General features: G+C 35.5%; 1 protein-coding gene across 3 annotated transcripts in view; it reads left to right on the plus strand.

The window, feature by feature from the left end:
- RPS6KA6 (ribosomal protein S6 kinase A6) overlaps nucleotides 1–18,989 on the plus strand; it is a 177,159-nt gene that overhangs the window by 78,532 nt on the left and 79,638 nt on the right. For all 3 annotated transcript variants that reach the window (XM_040265626.1, XM_040265628.1, XM_040265627.1), the window contains 2 exons: nucleotides 18,497–18,603; nucleotides 18,853–18,890. In XM_040265626.1, the coding sequence (XP_040121560.1) occupies nucleotides 18,497–18,603; nucleotides 18,853–18,890 (145 nt within the window). The remainder of the gene's footprint in view (nucleotides 1–18,496; nucleotides 18,604–18,852; nucleotides 18,891–18,989) is intronic.

Raw genomic sequence — 18,989 nt, forward strand, 5'->3', positions numbered from 1 at the left:
TGATGGATATACATTTTTTTGTAATTTTTGGATAATACTAATAAAGCTACTAGAAACGGTCATGTATGGACATATGCTTTTTTCTTCCATGGTTAAATATCTAAGAATATAATGACTGGGTTATATAGTAGGTCTCTATTTTAACTTAAAGATAGTGTCAAGCTATTTTCCAAAGAGGTTGTATAATTTTTACAGTCTTACCAGCAGTATATGAGAGTTTCAGTTGTTCCACATTCTTACCAACACTTGATATAGTCAGTCTTATTTTAATTTTGTATATCTGATAAGTTTATGATGACCTTATTGTGGTTTTGAATTTTTATAGCCCTAATGATTAATGATGTTGAACATCTCTTCACGTGCTTATTTGACATGTATGTATCTTTTTTGATAAAATATCTGTTTAAATCTTTGGGCCATTTTTTATTGAGTAGTTTTTGTTACTGAACTTTGAAACTCTTTATATATTTTGAATGCTAGGTCCTTTATCATGTATGTTTGAAAATATTTTCTTCTGGTCTATTGTTTATCCTTTCATTCTCTTTAACTGTGTCTTTTAAAAAGCAGAAGTTCTTAGGTTTGATGATTTCTAACTTATAATACATTTTTCCTTTTATGAATGATCATTTTTGGTGTCCTGTGTAAGGAATGTTTGCCTCATCCCAGGTCACAAAGATTTTCTCTTATGTTTTCTAGAAGTTTTAAAGTTTTTGGTTTTACATTTATGTTTATAATCAATTTTGAGTTCCTTTTCATATATGGTGAAAAGTGTTACAGTTCTTTTTTCACAGTTATCCATATTTTACTGATACATAAGAAATGTTGAACTGTATTTGAGTTTTGAAATTAGAATCCTTTTAATTTCAGGCATTTTAAAAAACTTTTAATTTGGAATTTGGGTATAGCTGATTAATAATGTTGTGATAGTTTCAGGTGAATAGCTGAAGGAACTCAATCATACATCTCATCCTCTTTTTGCATATAGATATCTTATTGGTTTAGCATCATCATTGGAAAAGCCTTTGCTTTCTTCCCCCTTATGGATCATGGTCATTTTTGGCAAAGGGGCTTGTGTAACTCAGTGAAACTATGAGCCATACTGTGCAGGGCCATCCAAGATAGATGGGTCATAGTGAAGAGTTCTGACAAAATGTAATCCACTGATGGACGAAATGGTATTCTTGCCTTGAGAATCCCATGAACACTATGAAAAGGGAAAAAAGAAATAGAAGATGGCACTGGAAACTGAGCCCCCCAAGGTTGGAAGGTGTCCATTATGCTATTGGGGAAGAGCAGAAGGCAATTACTAATAGCTCCAGAAAGAATGAAGCGACTGCACCAAATTGGAAAAGATGCTCAGTTGTGGATGTGTTTGGTGGTGAAAGTGAAAGTTCTATGCACAACAATATTTCATAGGAACCTGGATATTATTTCAAGGGAAGTTTGACATGGTCAAGCAGATGATGGTGAGTTTGAACACTGGCATCTTCAGAATCACTGAACTAAAATGGCTGGGAATGGGTGTGACCATTATATGTACTACTGTGGGCAAGAATCCCATAGAAGAAATGGAGTAACCCTCATAGTCAACAAAAGAGTCCAAAATGCAGTACTTGGGTTTGATCTCAAAAACGACAGAATGATCTCGGTTCATTTCCAAGGCAAACCATTCAACATCACAGTAATCCAAGTCTATGCCCCAACCACTGATGCCAAAGAAGCTGAAGTGGACTGGTTCTATGAAGGCTTACAATACCTAAAACTGACATCAAAAAGATATCCTTCTTATCATACGGGGATTGCACTGCAAAATTAAGAAGTCAAGAGATACCCAAAATAACAGGCAAGTTTGGTCTTGGAGTACAAAATGAAGCAGGGTGAAGGCTAACAGAATTTTGTTAAGAAAACATGCTGGTTGTAGCAAACACCTTTTGCCAAAACCAAAGAGACAGCTTTATACATGGAAATCACCAGATGGTCAATACCAAAATCAGATTGATGATGTTCTTTGAAGCTTAAGATGGAGAAGCTCTATACAGTCAGAAAAAACAAGACATGGAGCTAACTGTGGCTCAGATCATGAGCTCCTTATTGTAAAATTCGGGCTTAAATTTAAGAAGTGGGGAAAAGCACTAGGCCATTCAAAGTGTGAGTAGCGCAGTCGTGTCTGACTCTTTGTGGTCCAATGGACTGTAGCCCACCAGACTCGTCTGTCCTTGGAATTCTCCAGGTAAGAATACTGGAGTGAGTTGCCGTTCTCTTCTAGGGCATCTTCCTGACACAGAGATGGAACCCAGGTATCCTGCATTGCAGGCAGATTCATTACCATCTGAGCCACCAGAGAAGCTGTTCGTGTATGACCTAAATCAAATCCTTTCTGATTATATAGTGGAAGTGATGAAAAAATTTAAGGGATTAGATCTGGTCGACAGAGTGCCTGAAGGATGGGGGTTAGTAACATTGTACAGGAGGCAGTGACCAAAACTAACCTAAAGAAAAAGATGTGCAAGAAGGCAAAGTAGTTCTCCAAGGAGGCTTCACAAATACCTGAGAAAATAAGAGAAATGAAAGGCAAGGGAGAAAGGGAAAGCTTTACCCAACAGAATGCAAGTTCTAGAGAATAGCCCAGAGAGATAAGAAGGCCTTCTTAAATAAATAATGCAAAGAAACAGAGGAAAACAATAGAATGGGAAAGACTAGAGATCTCGTCAGGAAAACTGGAGATATCAAGGGAATATTTCATGCAAGAATGTGCATGATAAAGGACAGAAATTGTAAAGACAATTTGTTGACAAATTGTAAGGACAAAGTTGTTCATGTAACAGAAGCAGAAGAGATTAAGAAGAGGTAGCAAGAATACACAGAAAAACTAGGAAAAATAGCCTTAATGACCCAGATGATCACAGTGAAGTGGTCACTCATCTAGAGCCAGACATCTTGGAGTTTGAAGTCAGTTGTGTCTTAGGAAGCATTACTATTAACAAAGCTGGTGGAGGTGATGGAATTACAGCTCAGTTCTTTCAAATCCTAAAAGATGATGCTGTTAAGGTGCTGAATGCCTTAGCAGCTAATTGGAAAACTCACCAGTGGCCACAGAACTGGAAAAGATCAGTTTTCATTCCAATCCCAAAGAAGGACAATGCCAAAAAAATGTTCAAACTACCACACAGCTGCTCTCATTTCACATGCTAGCAAGGTAATGTTCAAAATCCTTCAAGGTAGGCTTCCACAACACATGAGCCAAGAACTTCCAGATGTATAGGCTGGGTTTTGAAGAGGCAGAGGAACCAGAGATCAAATTGCCAACATCCTTTGGGTCATAGGGAACACAAGGAAATTCCAGAAAATCCTCTACTTCTGTTTCATTGAATATGCGAAAGCTTTTGACACTGTGGATCACAATAAACAATGGAAAATTTTCTAAGAGATGGGAATACCACACCACCTTACCTGTCGACTGAGAAACCTGTATGTGGGTCAAGAATTAACAGTTAGAACCAGACTTGGAACAACTGACTGGTTAGAAATTGGGAAGGAGTACATCAAGGCTATATATTGTCACCCTGCTTCTTTAACTTATATGCAGAATACATCATGCAAAATGCTAGGCTGGATGACTCACAAGCTGGAATTAAGATTGCCAGGAAAGATATCAACAACCTCAAATATGCAGATGATACCAATCTAATGGCAGAAAACAAAGAGGAACTAAAGAGCCTCTTCATGAAGGTAAAGAGGAGAGTGAAAAACCTTTCTTGAAACAGTATTCAGTAAACTAAGATCATGGCATTTGGTCCCAACACTTTATGGCAAATAGAAGTGGGGGGGGGGGAAGAAAGCCAAGACAGATTTTCTTTTCTTTGGCTCCAGAATCACTGCTGACAGTGACTGCAGCTATGAAATTAAAGATACTTGATCCTTGGAAGGAAAAAAGTGACAAACCTAGATAGCATATTAAAAAGCAGAAATATTATTTTGTTGATGAAGATCAGAGCTATGGTTTTTCCAATAGTCCTGTTCAGTTAAGTTCAGTCACTCAGTCATATCTTACCCTTTGTGACCCAATGGACTGCAGCATGCTAGGCTTCCCTGTCCATTACCAACTTCTGGAGCTCACTCAAATTCATGTCCATTGAGTTGATGATGCCTTCCAACCATCTCATCCTCTGTCATCCCCTTCTCCTCCTCCTGCCTTCAATTTTGCCCAGCATCAGAGTATTTTCAAATGATTCAGTTGTTCACATCAGGTAGCCAAAATATTGGAGTTTCAGCTTCAGCATCAGTCCTTCCAATGAATATTCAGGACTGATTTCCTTTAGGATGGCCTGTTTGGATCTCCTTGCAGTCCAAGGGACTCTCAAGAGTCTTCTCCAATGCCATAGTTCAAAATTATCAATTCTTTGGCACTCAGCTTTCTTTAGTCCAACTTTCACATCCATACATGACTACTGGAAAGACCATAGCTTTGACTAGATGGAACTTTGTCAACAAAGTAATGTCTCTGCTTTTTCTTCTCCTATCTAGTTTGGTCATAGCTTTTCTTCCAAGGAGCAAGCGTCTTTTAATTTCATGGCTGCAGTCACCATCTGCAGTGATTTTGGGGCCCCCCCAAAATAAAGTCTCTCACTGTTTTCATTGTTTACCCATCTATTTGCAATGAAGTGACAGGACCAGGAGCCATGATCTTTGTTTTCTGAATATTGATCTTTAAGCCAAGTTTTTGACTCTTCTCTTTCACTTTCATCAAGAGGCTCTTTAGTTCTTCACTTTCTGCCGTAAGGGTGGTGTCATCTGTGTATCGGAGGTGATTGATATTTCTCTCGGCAGTCTTGATTCCAGCTTGTGCTTCATCCAGCCTGGCATTTCGCATGATGTACTCTGCATATAAGATAAATAAGCAGGGTGACAATATACAGCCTTGACGTCCTCCTTTCCCAATTTGGAACCAGTCTGCTGTTCCATGTTTGGTTCTAATTATTGCTTCTTGACCTGCATACAGATTTCTCAGAAGGCAGGTCAGGTGGTCTGGTATTCCCATCTCTTGAAGAATTTTCCACATTTTGTTGTGATCCACATAGTGCAAGGCTTTGGCATAGTCAATAAAGCAGAAGTAGATGTTTTTCTGGAACTCTCTTGCTTTTTTGATGATCTAGCACATGTTGGCAACTTGATCTCTAGTTCCTCTGCCTTTTCTAAATCCAGCTTGAACATCTGGAAGTTCACGGTTCATGTACTGTTGAAGCCTGGCTTCGAGAATTTTAAGCATTACATTTTTGGCGTGTGAGATGAGTACAATTTTGTGGTAGTTTGAACATTCTTTGACATTGTCTTTCTCTGGTTGGAATGAAAACTGAACTTTTTTAGTCCTGTGGCCGCTGCTGAGTTTTCCAAATTTGTTGGCATATTTAGTGCAGCACTTTCACATCATCATCTTTCAGGATTTGAAATAGCTCAACTGGAATTCTATCACCTCCACTAGCTTTGTTCGCAGTGATGCTTTGACCCATTTGACTTCGTATTCCAGGAAGTGTGGCTCTAGGTGAGTGATTGTGGTTATCTGGGTCATGAAATGCCAGGGTCCAACCCCAGTGGATCCAGGATAATATGAAGTGGGGATGGAGTCGGCGTCTAGAGGAAAATTGTTTAATTAAAGCTATGGAGAGAGATTAGAAAATAATAGTGTAGTAGGAGAATTAGTGGAGAACAGAGGCTGAATAACTTGGTTTACATAGAGAACCAATAAAACCCTGTGACAAGGGGTTTGCACCACCTACCTAGGCCACAGGTGTTTTCCCGGTCCCCCGAAGGAGCAGAGACACAAAGTGCCTCCCCGTTCAGATCTTAGAAGCTCAGGCAAAATTAGTAGGCCTGGCGAGCCTCCGTGCTCCAGATGGGAATTCAGCCAGAAAAGGAGAAAAGAAGACATGGGGGAAACCAGTCTTTCTAGGAACTGGTCCGTTTCTTTATTTTTCAGGGAAGCTTTTATACTTTTAGTCGTACACAGAGTCACGCAGGGTCACCTGCTCTGACCCTTATCTAAAGACAGTGTTCTTTGCATATCTTTGTTCTTACAAGGGTCTTATGTTTGTTTACAATATCTTCTGGTCTGGAGACCTATTAACATTTTATGGCCCCATCTTTCTTTCTATTGATAAAGGTTAGTCAATCAGAAAACTTGTTTTCCCTTAAGATCTACTTAGTCTTAAGATAGTGATAAAGTTACATTCTTACATAGCAAGGGCACAATGATTTATAACAAAGAGGAGTACAGTGATTTATAACAAAGAGAAAATTCATTAACTCAAAAATCTAGTATTGCTAACATCAAAACTACTATATTTCTTTTTTTACATTCCAATTACATTGATTAACATACTCCCAGGTGCCTAAGGATATGGAGGCCTGGCAGCAATCATTAACTCAGCAATGAAACCCTTCATCAACATGATTTTTTATCTTTAGAAAAACCCTATGCTAACAAAGACTTTCAAAATACTCCAAACTCTCTGTGCTGTTTATGGTTGAGAGGTTGTAAACAATCATGTATGTAGTAGCAAGAGTGTGGATAATCCTGTCACACAAGCTAGTCTGCCAACAGAGAGGTTTGAGCTGAGACACTCCTTTTATATGCAGGAGACTATTAACTGGAGCTCTAAGTTAATTTTCCAGAGTAAGGTGGTCGGGGATAGCCTGTTAATGTCAGAAGAGTGCATTATAACAGACAGATTTTGGTTTCGGGGGGTAGATACTTGAGCAGATCTAAGGGACTCCTTGAGTTCTTGATCTGCCTTGCCTGCATGACCTTGTCATGGGTGGGGTCAGGGAGTCCCCTGAGTCCTGTCCCACCTTTGCCATAGGTGGGATCTCCCGTGCTGGCTCCCGGCAATGAAGATCTTTTACAGATGTGAAATTTGGACTATAAAGCAGGCTGAGCACTGACAAATTTATACTTTGAAATTGTGATGCTTGAGAAGACTCTTGAGACTCCCTTGGACTGCAAGGAAATCAAACCAGTCAATCCTAAAGGAAATCATCACCTGAATACTCACTGGAAGTACTGATGTTGAAGCTTCAGGTCTGTGGTGACCTGTTGTGAAGGAGCAACTCATTGGGAAAGACCTTGTTGCTGAGGAATGTAAAAGGCAAAGGAGAAGAGGGTGGCAGAGAATGAGATAGTTGGATAATATTACTGACTCAATACACATGAATTTCAGCAAACTCTGGAGATAATGAAGGGCAGAGGATCCTGGAGTGCTTCTGTTATGGTGCTGCAGATTGTCAGACATGATGTAGTACCTGAACAACAAAAATGCTTTCTTTGTTTAATTACCTTGTATTTTTTGGTGACAGTCAGTTGATCGTGTACATGAAGATCTATTAATACATCTAGACACTCTTTTCTGTTTGTCTATCCTTATGCCAATACAACACTTTCTTGATTCCTTTATATTTATAAAATATAAGTATTTATAAAAACTCAGGTTGTGCAAGTCCTTGAGGTTTGCTCATCTTTTTCAAAGTTGTTTTGCCTCTTCTAGATCTTTTGCATTTCCATATTGATTTATAAAGTAGTTTTTTACTTTGTACAAAAATGCCTGCTGGGATTTTTATTGGGATTGCATTGAATCTATAGTTCAGTTTTTATGTAATTGACATTTTCAGTGTTGAGTCTTCTAATCCATGAAGTCAGTATTGCTCTCCATTTATTTAAGTCTTTAAATTTCTCTCACCAGTATCTTGTCATTTTTAGCATATAGATCTTTTACGTGTTTTGTCAGATTTGTCTCTGAATATTTTTCTTTTTAATACTGCCATTGTAAGTGGAATTACTTTCTTAATTTTATTTTCAAATGGATGGACATACTACTTTTTTGATATTGAATTTTGTATTTTAAAATATAACTAAACTTATTTTATCTAGCAGCACTTTGATAGACTACAAATATAAATTTCTATTTTTAATCCACATAAGGAGTTTTACTTCTTTTCTATTATGAACTCATTTATTTGTCTTTGTAACACTGATTTGACCCTCCAGGTTCTTTTGAAAAGTATCAATAAAAGCAGATATTCTTGCCTTATTTCTGATTTTATGAGGAAAGCATATGTTCACCATGAATTACAAAGTTCTTTATCAGATTGAGAAATTTCTCTTCTATTACTAGTTTGTTGAAAGTTTTTATCAGGAATGCATGTTTGATTTTGTGAAACACTTTTTTGTTTGTTTGTTTGCAGTTATTAAGATGATGATTGTATGTTTTTTTCTTCTTTAATCTTTATTTATTGACTGTACTGGATCTTCATTGCTTTGCACAGGCTTTCTCTAGTTGTGGTGTGTAGGCTTCCCATTGTGATGCCTTCTCCTGTTGTGTAGCATGGGCTCTAGGGCCCATAGGCTTCAGTAGCTGTGGTATGTTGGCTCAGTAATTGCAGCACATGTGTTCTAGAGCATGAGCTTAGTGGCTGTGGCATACAGGACCTAGTTGCCCCACAGCATATAGAATGTCACCAGACCTGTAATCAAACCCTTGTCCCTTGAATTGGCAGGAAGATTCTATACACTGGACCACCAGGCAAGTCCTTTTCTTTAATCTTTTAATATGGTGAATTACATTGAACTAATTGTCAAATGTTGAAGTAGTTTTGCATCTGTGGGTGAACTCCATGCAGTAATGATATATTATCCTTTTTGTATATAATTGGATGATATTTACCAAAAGTTTGTTAAGAATTTTTGCATCTATTTTCATGAGAGATATTTGACTGTAGTTTTCTTTATTGATCATATCTAATTTTGGTGTCAGAGCAATTCTGGTCTCATAGAATGAGTGGGGTAGAATTTTCTCCCCTTCAATTTTCTGCTAAAGCTCAATGTTACGTTGTCCTTAAATGGTTCGTAGAATTCACTAGTGGAGCTATCTGGGCCTGAAGGGTTTTTTTAATGGTACAGTGTTTAATTATAAATTCAGTTTTTTAAAAGTTACTTGGGGTTATTCAGTTCATCTTTTCTTTTTAAATGAGTTTTTGTATCATGTCTTTTAAGGAATTTATGCATTTCATCAAAGTTACCAAATTCATTGGCATAAAGTTATTCATAGTATCCTCTTATTATGATTTTTATAGGTATAGAATCATTGTTGTTGTTGATATTATCATGCCTAATATTGGTATTTTGTGTCTTCTCCTTTTTCTGTCTTGCTTAGGCTTGGTAGATTGTTACCAATTTTATTTTTCTTCTCAAAGAACCTGGAGCCTTGGGTTTCAGTGATTTTTCTCTATTGTATTTCTTCTGTTTTCTATTTCTACTTTAATCTTTATTACTTCATTTTTTTCCTGCTTAATTTGTGTTTCACTAGCTTTTGTGGTTTTTAAGATGGACATAGAAGTTATTGATTTAAGACTTTTGCTTCTTTTCTAATATAAGTGTGTAGTGGTATAAGTTTCACTCTAAATACTAATTTAGCATCATCTCACAAATTTTGAGGGCTTCCCTGGTGGCTCAGACGGTAAAGCATCTGCCTACAATGTGGGAGACCCGGGTTTAATCCCTGGGTCGGGAAGATCCTCTGGAGAAGGAAATGGCAACCCACTCTAGTACTCTTGCCTGGAGAATCCCATGGACGATTTGTGATGCTTTTATTTTCCTTTAGTTCAACATGTTTTCCAATTTCCTTTTATTTCTTCTTTGACTCATAGGCTATTTACAAGTATGCAAATTAATTTTAAAATATTTAGGCAGCTTCCAGATAAATTTCTATTATTGATGTCTAATTAAATTTTATTTTAGTCGAACAGCACAGTTTGTATGACTTAATTCCCTTAAATTGTTTTATGCTTCACAATATGGTATATCTTGGTAAATTGTTCAATGTGTACTTGAGAAGAATGTGTATTATGATTTGGGGTACTGGAAAGTTCTGTAAATGTCAGTTAGATTAAGTTGTTTGATAGTTGGTATTTTTCCTAACTTTCTGTCTATATGTCTTAAAAATTTTTAAGAGACAGTGGTTCAAACTTGAACTATAATTATGGATTTATCGTTTCTTTTTGAATTTCTGTCAAATTTTGCTTCATATATGTCAAATTTCTGTTAAGTGCATAAATCTTAGGATTATCATTCCGTCTTAGTGAATTTACCCTTTATCATTGTGAGATGACTGACTTTATTCTTGCTAACATTCTTTGTTTGAAATCTACATTGATGTTAATCCAGGTTTTTAAAAAATTATTGTTAGTTTAGTGTTTTTCACATTTTTATTTAATTTGTCTTTATATTTAATATGCAGTACTTAAGGCAGCATATAATTATTTTTTATACAGTCTGATAATTTATGCATTTTAATAGGTGTGTCAGACTTGTTACATTTAATATGATTTTTGATATGATTGGGTTTAAATCACCCATCTTTCTATTTGTGGGTTTTTTTTTTGGTTCCATCTGTTCTTTTATTTCACTTTTTTTATTTTTTAATATAAATTTATTTATTTTAATAGGAGGCTATTTACTTTAAAATATTGTATTTGTTTTGCCATACATCAACATGAATCTGCCACGGGTGTACACGTGTTCTCTTTTTCTCTGCTATCATTTTATCTTCAGTTAGCTTTTTATCAAAATAGCATTGTATTGTGTTATTTTAGTAGTTCTTTTAGGGTTTGTAGTATAAATCTTTAACTCAACAGCCAGGGATCTATAGTCTCAGGCCAAATATAGCTTGCTGATATTTTTTGTAAGTAAAATTTTATTGTAACACAACCACACCCATGTGTTTAAGTATTGTCTATGGTTGGTTTTGTGCTTCAATTGCAACATAATTGTATGGTCATTTTTACTTAATTTTATTAAATTTAATTTTCTTGTACTCTAGATACTTGTGTTTTCTTACAAAGTATTTAGCTTTGTTCTGGGATGCAGTTAAACTGTTGAGTCTTGCTTTTAAATTTATTATGTGAGACAAGAGCAGAATTTAGAATTAACTTTTTTCTGCTACTGAAATAGCTCAACTGGAATTCCATCACCTCCACTAGCTTTGTTCGTAGTGATACTTTCTAAGGCCCACTTGACTTCACCTTCCAGGATGTCTGGGTCTAGATGAGTGATCACACCATCGTGATTATCTGAGTCATGAAGATCTTTTTTTTTACAGTTCTTCTGTGTATTCTTGCCACCTCTTCTTAATATTTTCTGCTTCTGTTAGGTCCATACTATTTCTGTCCTAATTTATTGAGCCCAGCTTCGCATGAAATGTTCCCTTGGTATCTCTAATTTTCTTGAAGAGATCTATAGTCTTTCCCATTCTGTTGTTTTCCTCTATTTCTTTGCATTGATTGCTGAAGAAGAGTTTTTTTTTTTTTTTCTCTTCTTGCTGTTCTCTGGAAATCTGCATTCAGATGCTTATATCTTTCCTTTTCTCCTTTGTTTTTCATCTCTCTTCTTTTCACATCTATTTGTAAGGCCTCCCCAGACAGCCATTTTGCTTTTTTGCATTTCTTTTCCATGGGGATGGTCTTCCATAGTTCATCAGGCACTCTATCAGATCTCGGCCCTTGAATCTATTTCTCACTTCCACTGTATAATCATAAGGGATGTGATTTAGGTCATACCTGAATGGTCTAGCAGCTTTCCCTACTTTCTTCAATTTATGTCTGAATTTTGTAATAAGGAGTTCATGATCTGAGCCACAGTCAGCTCCTGGTCTTGTTTTTGTTGATTGTATACAGCTTCTCCATCTTTGGCTGCAAAGAATATAATCAATCTGATTTCGGTGTTGGCCATCTGGTGATGTCCATGTGTAGAGTCTTCTCTTGTGTTGTTGGAAGAGGGTGTTTGCTATGACCAGTGTATTTTCTTGGCTAGACTCTATTAGTCTTTGCCCTGCTTCATTCTGCATTCCAAGGCCAAATTTGCCTGTTACTCCAGGTGTTTCTTGACTTCCTCCTTTTGCATTCCAGTCCCCTATAATGAAAAGGACATCTTTTTTGGTTGTTAGTTCTAAAAGGTATTGTAGGTCTTCATAGAACCATTCAACTTCAGCTTCTTCAGTGTTACTGGTTGGGGCATAGACTTGCATTACTGTGCTATTGAATGATTTGCCTTGGAAACGGACAGAGGTCATTCTCTCGTTTTTAAGATTGCATCCAAGTACTGCATTTCAGACTCTTTTGTTGACCATGATGGCTACTCCATTTCTTCTGAGGGATTCTTGTCCGCAGGCAAACCACTTCAGTATTCTTGCCTTGAGAACCCCATGAACAGTATGAAAAGGCAAAATGATAGGCTACTGAAAGAGGAACTCCCCACATCAGTAGGTGCCCAATATGCTACTGGGAATTAGTTGAGAAATAACTCCAGAAAGAATGAAGGGATGGAGCCAAAGCAAAAACAATATACAGCTGTGGATGTGACTGGTGATAGAAGCAAGGTCTGATGCTGTAAAGAGCAACATTGCATAGGAATGTGGAATGTCAGGTCCATGAATCAAGGCATTTTGGAAGTGGTCAAACAAAAGATGGCAAGAATGAACGTCAACATTATAGGAATCAGTGAACTGAAATAGACTGGAATGGGTGAATTTAACTCAGATGACCATTGTATCTACTACTGTGGGCAGGAATCCCTCAGAAGAAACTGGACCAGAGCAACATTAATCAATGATTGATTTTACTCTGCTTGGAAACAAAATCCATCTGATTCCTCCATCCAGTGCCTTGTGAATTACAAAGTTTTCTGCTCTCTTTGGAGGTAACATGAACTATTCCTGACCCCATATGAGTTCTGTGGATTAGTCACTCTAATCCTTTCATTGATTATTTTCCTGGCTCAGGTTAGTTTCCTCACTCACAGATGCTGAGTACTTGAGGAATACCATCTATATAACTCTACAGTTCTCTCTGTATTTATCCCTTCTGTACTCTATTTTCTGAATTCTCTCCATCATGTCTCCCCAGTCTCTCAGATCCATCTCATCAAGTTAGGAGTCTTCCAGGCTCTGTCTGACTTTATCCTTCTTGCATTACTGCTTAGGAACTCTTTCTAGGTAGTAAACTAGGACACTGTAGGCTATTACCATCTCTCAATCAGTATTCACTATCCTTTGTTGCTTGATGTCTAATGTCTTGAAATGTGTCATTTCATATATTTTGTTCTGTGTTTAGTTGTTTCTGATGGGAGATTAAATCCTGCCCTTATCTACTTCATTTTGTCTTGAAATGATAGTCTAAGAATAAGTAGAATTTTAATTGGGTGGTAGTGATTCAACATCTCACTTCCAGAATTAAAATGTTGAATATGGGAGAGCTACTGTTGATTCCCAGAGCTCCAGAACTTGCTGTGAGAAAGGAACAATGTGCTTCTGGGATGCTAGCCATTGCTTAAATGGCTGAGGTCTCTGGCTTGTATCTGCTTATCTCCAGTGTAGAACATTCCATGCATGGACATAGACCGTGACTTTGATGTATTGTTTATTATAGAACAGAATTCTCTGTGTGATAGGGTCTGTCTAGGACCCCTTCCCAGAGGGTTATTAAAGGACCTTATTAAAACATGGTTCTGAGATATAGTGGGACAACAATGAAAGGTTGTTGTTGAACCACACAGAGATGCTGGGATTCTTGGCCTCCAGAGGAGAATTCAGTCTGGGGCCAGATACAAGGCTTGATCACTCAGAGCTTTTGTGTAATAAAGTTTTATTAAAATATAAAGGAGATAGACAAAGCTTCTGACATAGGCATTAGAAGGGGGCAGAAAGAGTATCCCCTTGCTAGTGTTACAAATGAAATTATATACTCTCTAATTAGTTATTGCAGTGAATCAAAAGAATGTCTGGAGGTTGTAAAGACCTCATTAGACCTACTCCCATAATTTACATTTTAAGATAACAAGATTAGCCAGAAGGTTTTTTCCAGAGACTCTCCTCAAGTAGGATACATTATTGTTATATAATCTTAAGGAATGTAGAGGGGAAAAAAAGTTTGTCCTTTCTTCCTCCTTGAGAATTCCAGACCCCTCTCTCCTTAGGGACCCCTAGACTTCTTATCAACCTGCCTAGGAAATTACTCTCTCAACAGTATAACAGATATTCATGATTTCATATGTTAGACTGTAGAAGTGACAAGAATAATTGAAACATTCTTACTTGTAGTTGTTTCTGATTTTCTTTTAAACCCTTCAGACCTCTATTCTCAGTGTGAGACTATCTAAACTCATACTAGCACAGAAATGCAGTTAGTAAGTTTTGATTCCTAAGTCTGGAATATTAGGTAATAACAAGCATTTAAAATTCATTTCCCAAAGATAATAAATTAGTATAATCATTAAACAGGCTTCTAAGAAATGATTTAATGGTTACTTCTATAGACAGCTTGTTAATAAGTTTTTTTATTGGTTTTACTTCATGTATCTGTACAAAAAAGCTGCTATATCATATCACCAAAAATGAGAACTTACTTACTCTTTAAGTCTTACAAAGATACTTTTAAAAATACATTTTTGTATGTGTAAGTAATTAACCTCCAATTAAAATAAATACATTCATATTAAAAAAATAAAAAACTGGCTAATGTCAAAAAAGAATTTTATTTTGTGATATATATATATATATATATATATATATATATATTAAAGAGAATGACACCTCCCCAAATTTCTTTCCTCACAAACACACATGTGCACACGCACACACACACACACATACACACACACACACACACACCTCACTCTTAGGCCATACCATATTTTGCTAATGTCAAGAAAATATAATGGGATGAATGACTGATACTTATAAAGCTGCTAGTTCTTCCAGAATTAACTTGTAGATCTAACAAGATTTCAAACAAAGTCCCAACAGGAATTCTTGTATGAAATTGAAAGATGGTTTTATCAGTGTGCTTGGAAAAGTAAATGAAAAGAACTAAGATGTTTTGAAAATAAAGAACACCCTCTCCCTGCTCTATCACTTGTTTAAAACTTTATTAAGCTGCTAATATAAGCAAACCATCATAGTATCAACAGAAGTTTAGAAACATACTGCATATTCCAGGAAAATTCTGGTATATGTGATTTATCATATATTATAGTAGAAGAAGAATCACAAGGTAATGGCAAAGAGAATGATTGTTCAGTAAACAGTATATGAGAAATTAGTTAGATATTTCGAAAGAAAAAAAAAAACATTTTAAATTATCACTACCACTTACAAGGATAAATCTTACTTAGATTGAAGAGGTAAATCTGGAAAAAAATTCATCCTGAAAGAAAATGCAGCTGAATATGTAGTTGATTGAGGAATACATGGCAGCCCACTCTTGTATTCATGCCTGGAGAATCCCCATGGACAGAGGAGCCTGGTGGGTTATAATCCGTGGGGTCACAAAGAGTCGGACATGGCTGAGCAACTAAGCACACCACAGCACATGTAGTTGATTATTAAATGGAGGTCTTATTGCTCATGAAAGTGATGAAGTAAAATCATACAGAAATTATATTTAAATTTGTGTACATAAAATTAAGAATTACTAAACATCAAAAACCAGCACAAAGTGGGGAAAATATGTACATGTAATATGATGAACTGACATTTTTATTATTTAAAGAATTTTTACCAATTGAAAAAAAACAGTAGATAATGGGAAATAGGCAAAAACATTACTGATAGTTCACTAAAAATCTAGAAAGGTCATTAGACGTGGAAAAATATATAGCATAAAAATAAAATTTTAAGACAGTGGATACCATCTTTGTTTGTCAGTTTAGAAAAGATTTTTTTAAAGGGTAATTTTCAGTGCTGCCATGACTGTGGTAAGACACATGCTTTCATAAGCTGCTGATGGAAGTGTAAATTATTGTAACCCTTTGACAAATAATTTTGTTATGTATGTCAAGAATCTTGGACTGTTTATTCTCCTTGACTGTATAGTACTTGCTTTTTTATTTCTCATAAATCCATTTTGGGGAAGTAACCATTAAGTATCAGAAATATATATGCATATTGCTGAGTTATTTATAACAGTGAAAAATTGAAATAACCTAAATAAACATTAGGTAAACTATAGTAAATTAGTATGTTAATATTGTATAGCTATTGAAAACTCTTTATAAATAAGTTTTAAAGATATTAAAAGAATGCCTGTGATATTAAGTGGGAGAAAAGGAGTCCACTAGCTAGTATATATATATAGTGTGATCTCATATATATTGAAACATACACACTCATACATATATACATGAATGTCTTAAAGAGCAAACAAAAATATTAGCATTTCTTACCTCAGGGTGCTGGGGTTTTACATGATTTTTATTTGGGGGAAGACTCAGGGTAATTAGTGACTAGGAAAACATTAGTGGTAGTGAACCTGAAACTTATAAAAGTTTTAACATAGCATATGGCAAAAGTGGATTCTGGGGAACAGGGAGTTCTTAGGGACAGTTATTTCTGAGTTCAAATCCTGAGCATTCTTACTGTGTTTTTCTGGGCAGGTTAGTTTATCACTCTGAGTGTCCATACATAAGGTGGTGATAATACCAACCTCATAAGATTGTTTGGAAGATTATAATAACATAATGAATGAAAAGTTTAAACTATAAACTGGCGAGTATATTATCTTGTCATGAAATTGTCTTTGAGGAAAACCTCATGAGGGACATAAAGAAACTTACTATTATGTGCTAATCACTTTTCATTCATTATCTTCCAAACAACCTTATGAGGTCAGTGTTATTACCACCTTACATAAGCACACTCAGAATTATAAACTAACCTGCCTAGAAAAACATATAATTGCCATAAGCTATAAACTGGGCTTTCTTAGTGGTGCAGTGGTAAAGAATCTGCCTTCCAGTGCAGGAGACACAGGGTCCCTGGAGAGGGAAATGGCAACCCACTCCAGATTCTTGCCTGAGAAGTCCCATGAACAGAGGAGCCTGGTGGGCTACAGTCCATAGAGTCACAAAGAGTCCCAAACAATTTATGACTAAAACAACAACAAACTAAACTATAGACTGTTTCTTCTTTTAGAGTTTCAAAGATTTTTGTTTAGGGTTTTCTTATGTGTTAAATTGCAATGAACGCTTTGATTAACCTTATTCAAAGGTGAAATAGGTAATATCTGTTTTTCTTATAAAATATCAAGTGAAAATGTTCTTATACTTTTACCATTATAATAGTCAAATGAATTCTCCTGAAACTTAGATAATGAAAGTCTTTGTTTTTCTACAGATTATTTTAAAAAGTGAGTGGAATATCAAAATTTATCTTAAATTGCTCATTCTCAGCAATTTTACTAGTAACCTTAATTGGCATATTATAATTCAGTGGCCATGTTTCTGAGTGGAAAAGCCAGTTTCAAGATTTTATGATATGTCATTCAAATTTTGAACTTTCTTAATAATCTGTATATTTCTTTAATGAAAATAAAAAAATTTCTAGACAAGTTATTTGTTTTGCCAATTAGAAGCCCTTGCTAAATCTTAACAATTACATCTAATGGTTGTGTAGTGCTCAATTTTGTGTTTAAATAACACTTACTTATGAATATAGATGTAGACCTATAATAATACCACCTCATCGTTGAACACATAGAATTTTATAATTTACAAAGCTTTTTTTCCCCACATAAACTAAGCTGACTCTTAAAACAATCTTGTTAAAGAGATGTAGCAGATACTATTATCCTTATTTTACAGGTTTAGAAACTTAAGCCCAGAGGGCTAAGTGACATGTCAGACGTTATCCTGCTAATTCTAAGTCCAGTGCACTTTTCACTTTATCATAGCAACTCTATTCCCAGGCACAAAAGATTTAGGAATTCAGTGCCCTTAGACCCATATTGGCAACCCACTCCAGTGTTCTTGCCTAGAGAATCCCAGGGACAGGGGAGCCTATTGGGCTGCTGTTTGTGGGGTCGCACAGAGTCAGACACAACTGAAGTGACTTAGCAGCAGCAGCAGCAGACCCATATATTTTACTGGCAGAAGAGTCCTGGAGCTACCCCTTAGGTCAGAGATTGGATTTAGAATTGTGTTTAATGTAAGAGTTACTAATTGACAACTTATGTTAGTAATAGAAGCTTTAGGTTAGTAGACCTGCTAAAAGCAAAATTATCACAGAAGTGATAGTAGAAAATGAAAGAGAAAATAGTAGAAATAGTGGAATTCCAGTACTAAAACAAAATATCCAATATATTGTAAAGATCCTGAGAATATCCCTATATATTAGTATACTAAAATTAATAAATTATAATAAATAATTTTTAAAAGGTAAATCTGTGCAGTACATTCAGTGTAAATAGATATATAAACTGCATAATATATTTTAGGAAGATCCACATTAAAATGATTAATAGTGAGAGAAGGATTCTTAAAGAAGTTAATTTTATCTGTATACTTGTTTTACTTTCCTGTTTGCCTAGATTTGTCTGTTTCCTGTTTTTAAAAGAACAAAATTTAAATAATTGCAACATTGAAAAAAAGATTAAATGGTAAATTATTATTTTATTCTAGGTTCTGTTTACAGAGGAAGATGTGAAATTCTACCTTGCAGAACTAGCCCTTGCTTTGGATCATCTGCATCGATTAGGAATTGTATATAGAGACCTGAAGCCAGAAAAGTAAAGTTGTATTCTTTTTATGTATACCTGTTCCCAGTATTTCTACTACTTTTTTCTTCATTAAGTCTATTATTTTAAAGATTCTATGAAAATATACATGAATTATACAATTATATGAAACATACTTTAAAAAGTAATCTTCATCAGACACCCATTGATTTTAAATTAGTCATTTCAAAATTTTCTGGTACATCAAATTTTATGTGAATATTTTATCCTGTGTTATTGAATATGAATTTTGATTTACAGCATTTTGCTTGATGAAATAGGACATATCAAGTTAACAGGTATGCAAATTTTCTTATTCTATCCTAAGCCTGTTTTCTGTTTTTATTAATTTGTATATTTGTCTAAGCCTGTTTTTCCTCTTGATTTAATTTACATTT

Source organism: Oryx dammah, unplaced genomic scaffold (genome assembly GCF_014754425.2).
Source record: "Oryx dammah isolate SB20612 unplaced genomic scaffold, SCBI_Odam_1.1 HiC_scaffold_23, whole genome shotgun sequence".
In the NCBI taxonomy this organism is placed as follows: Eukaryota; Metazoa; Chordata; class Mammalia; order Artiodactyla; family Bovidae; genus Oryx; species Oryx dammah.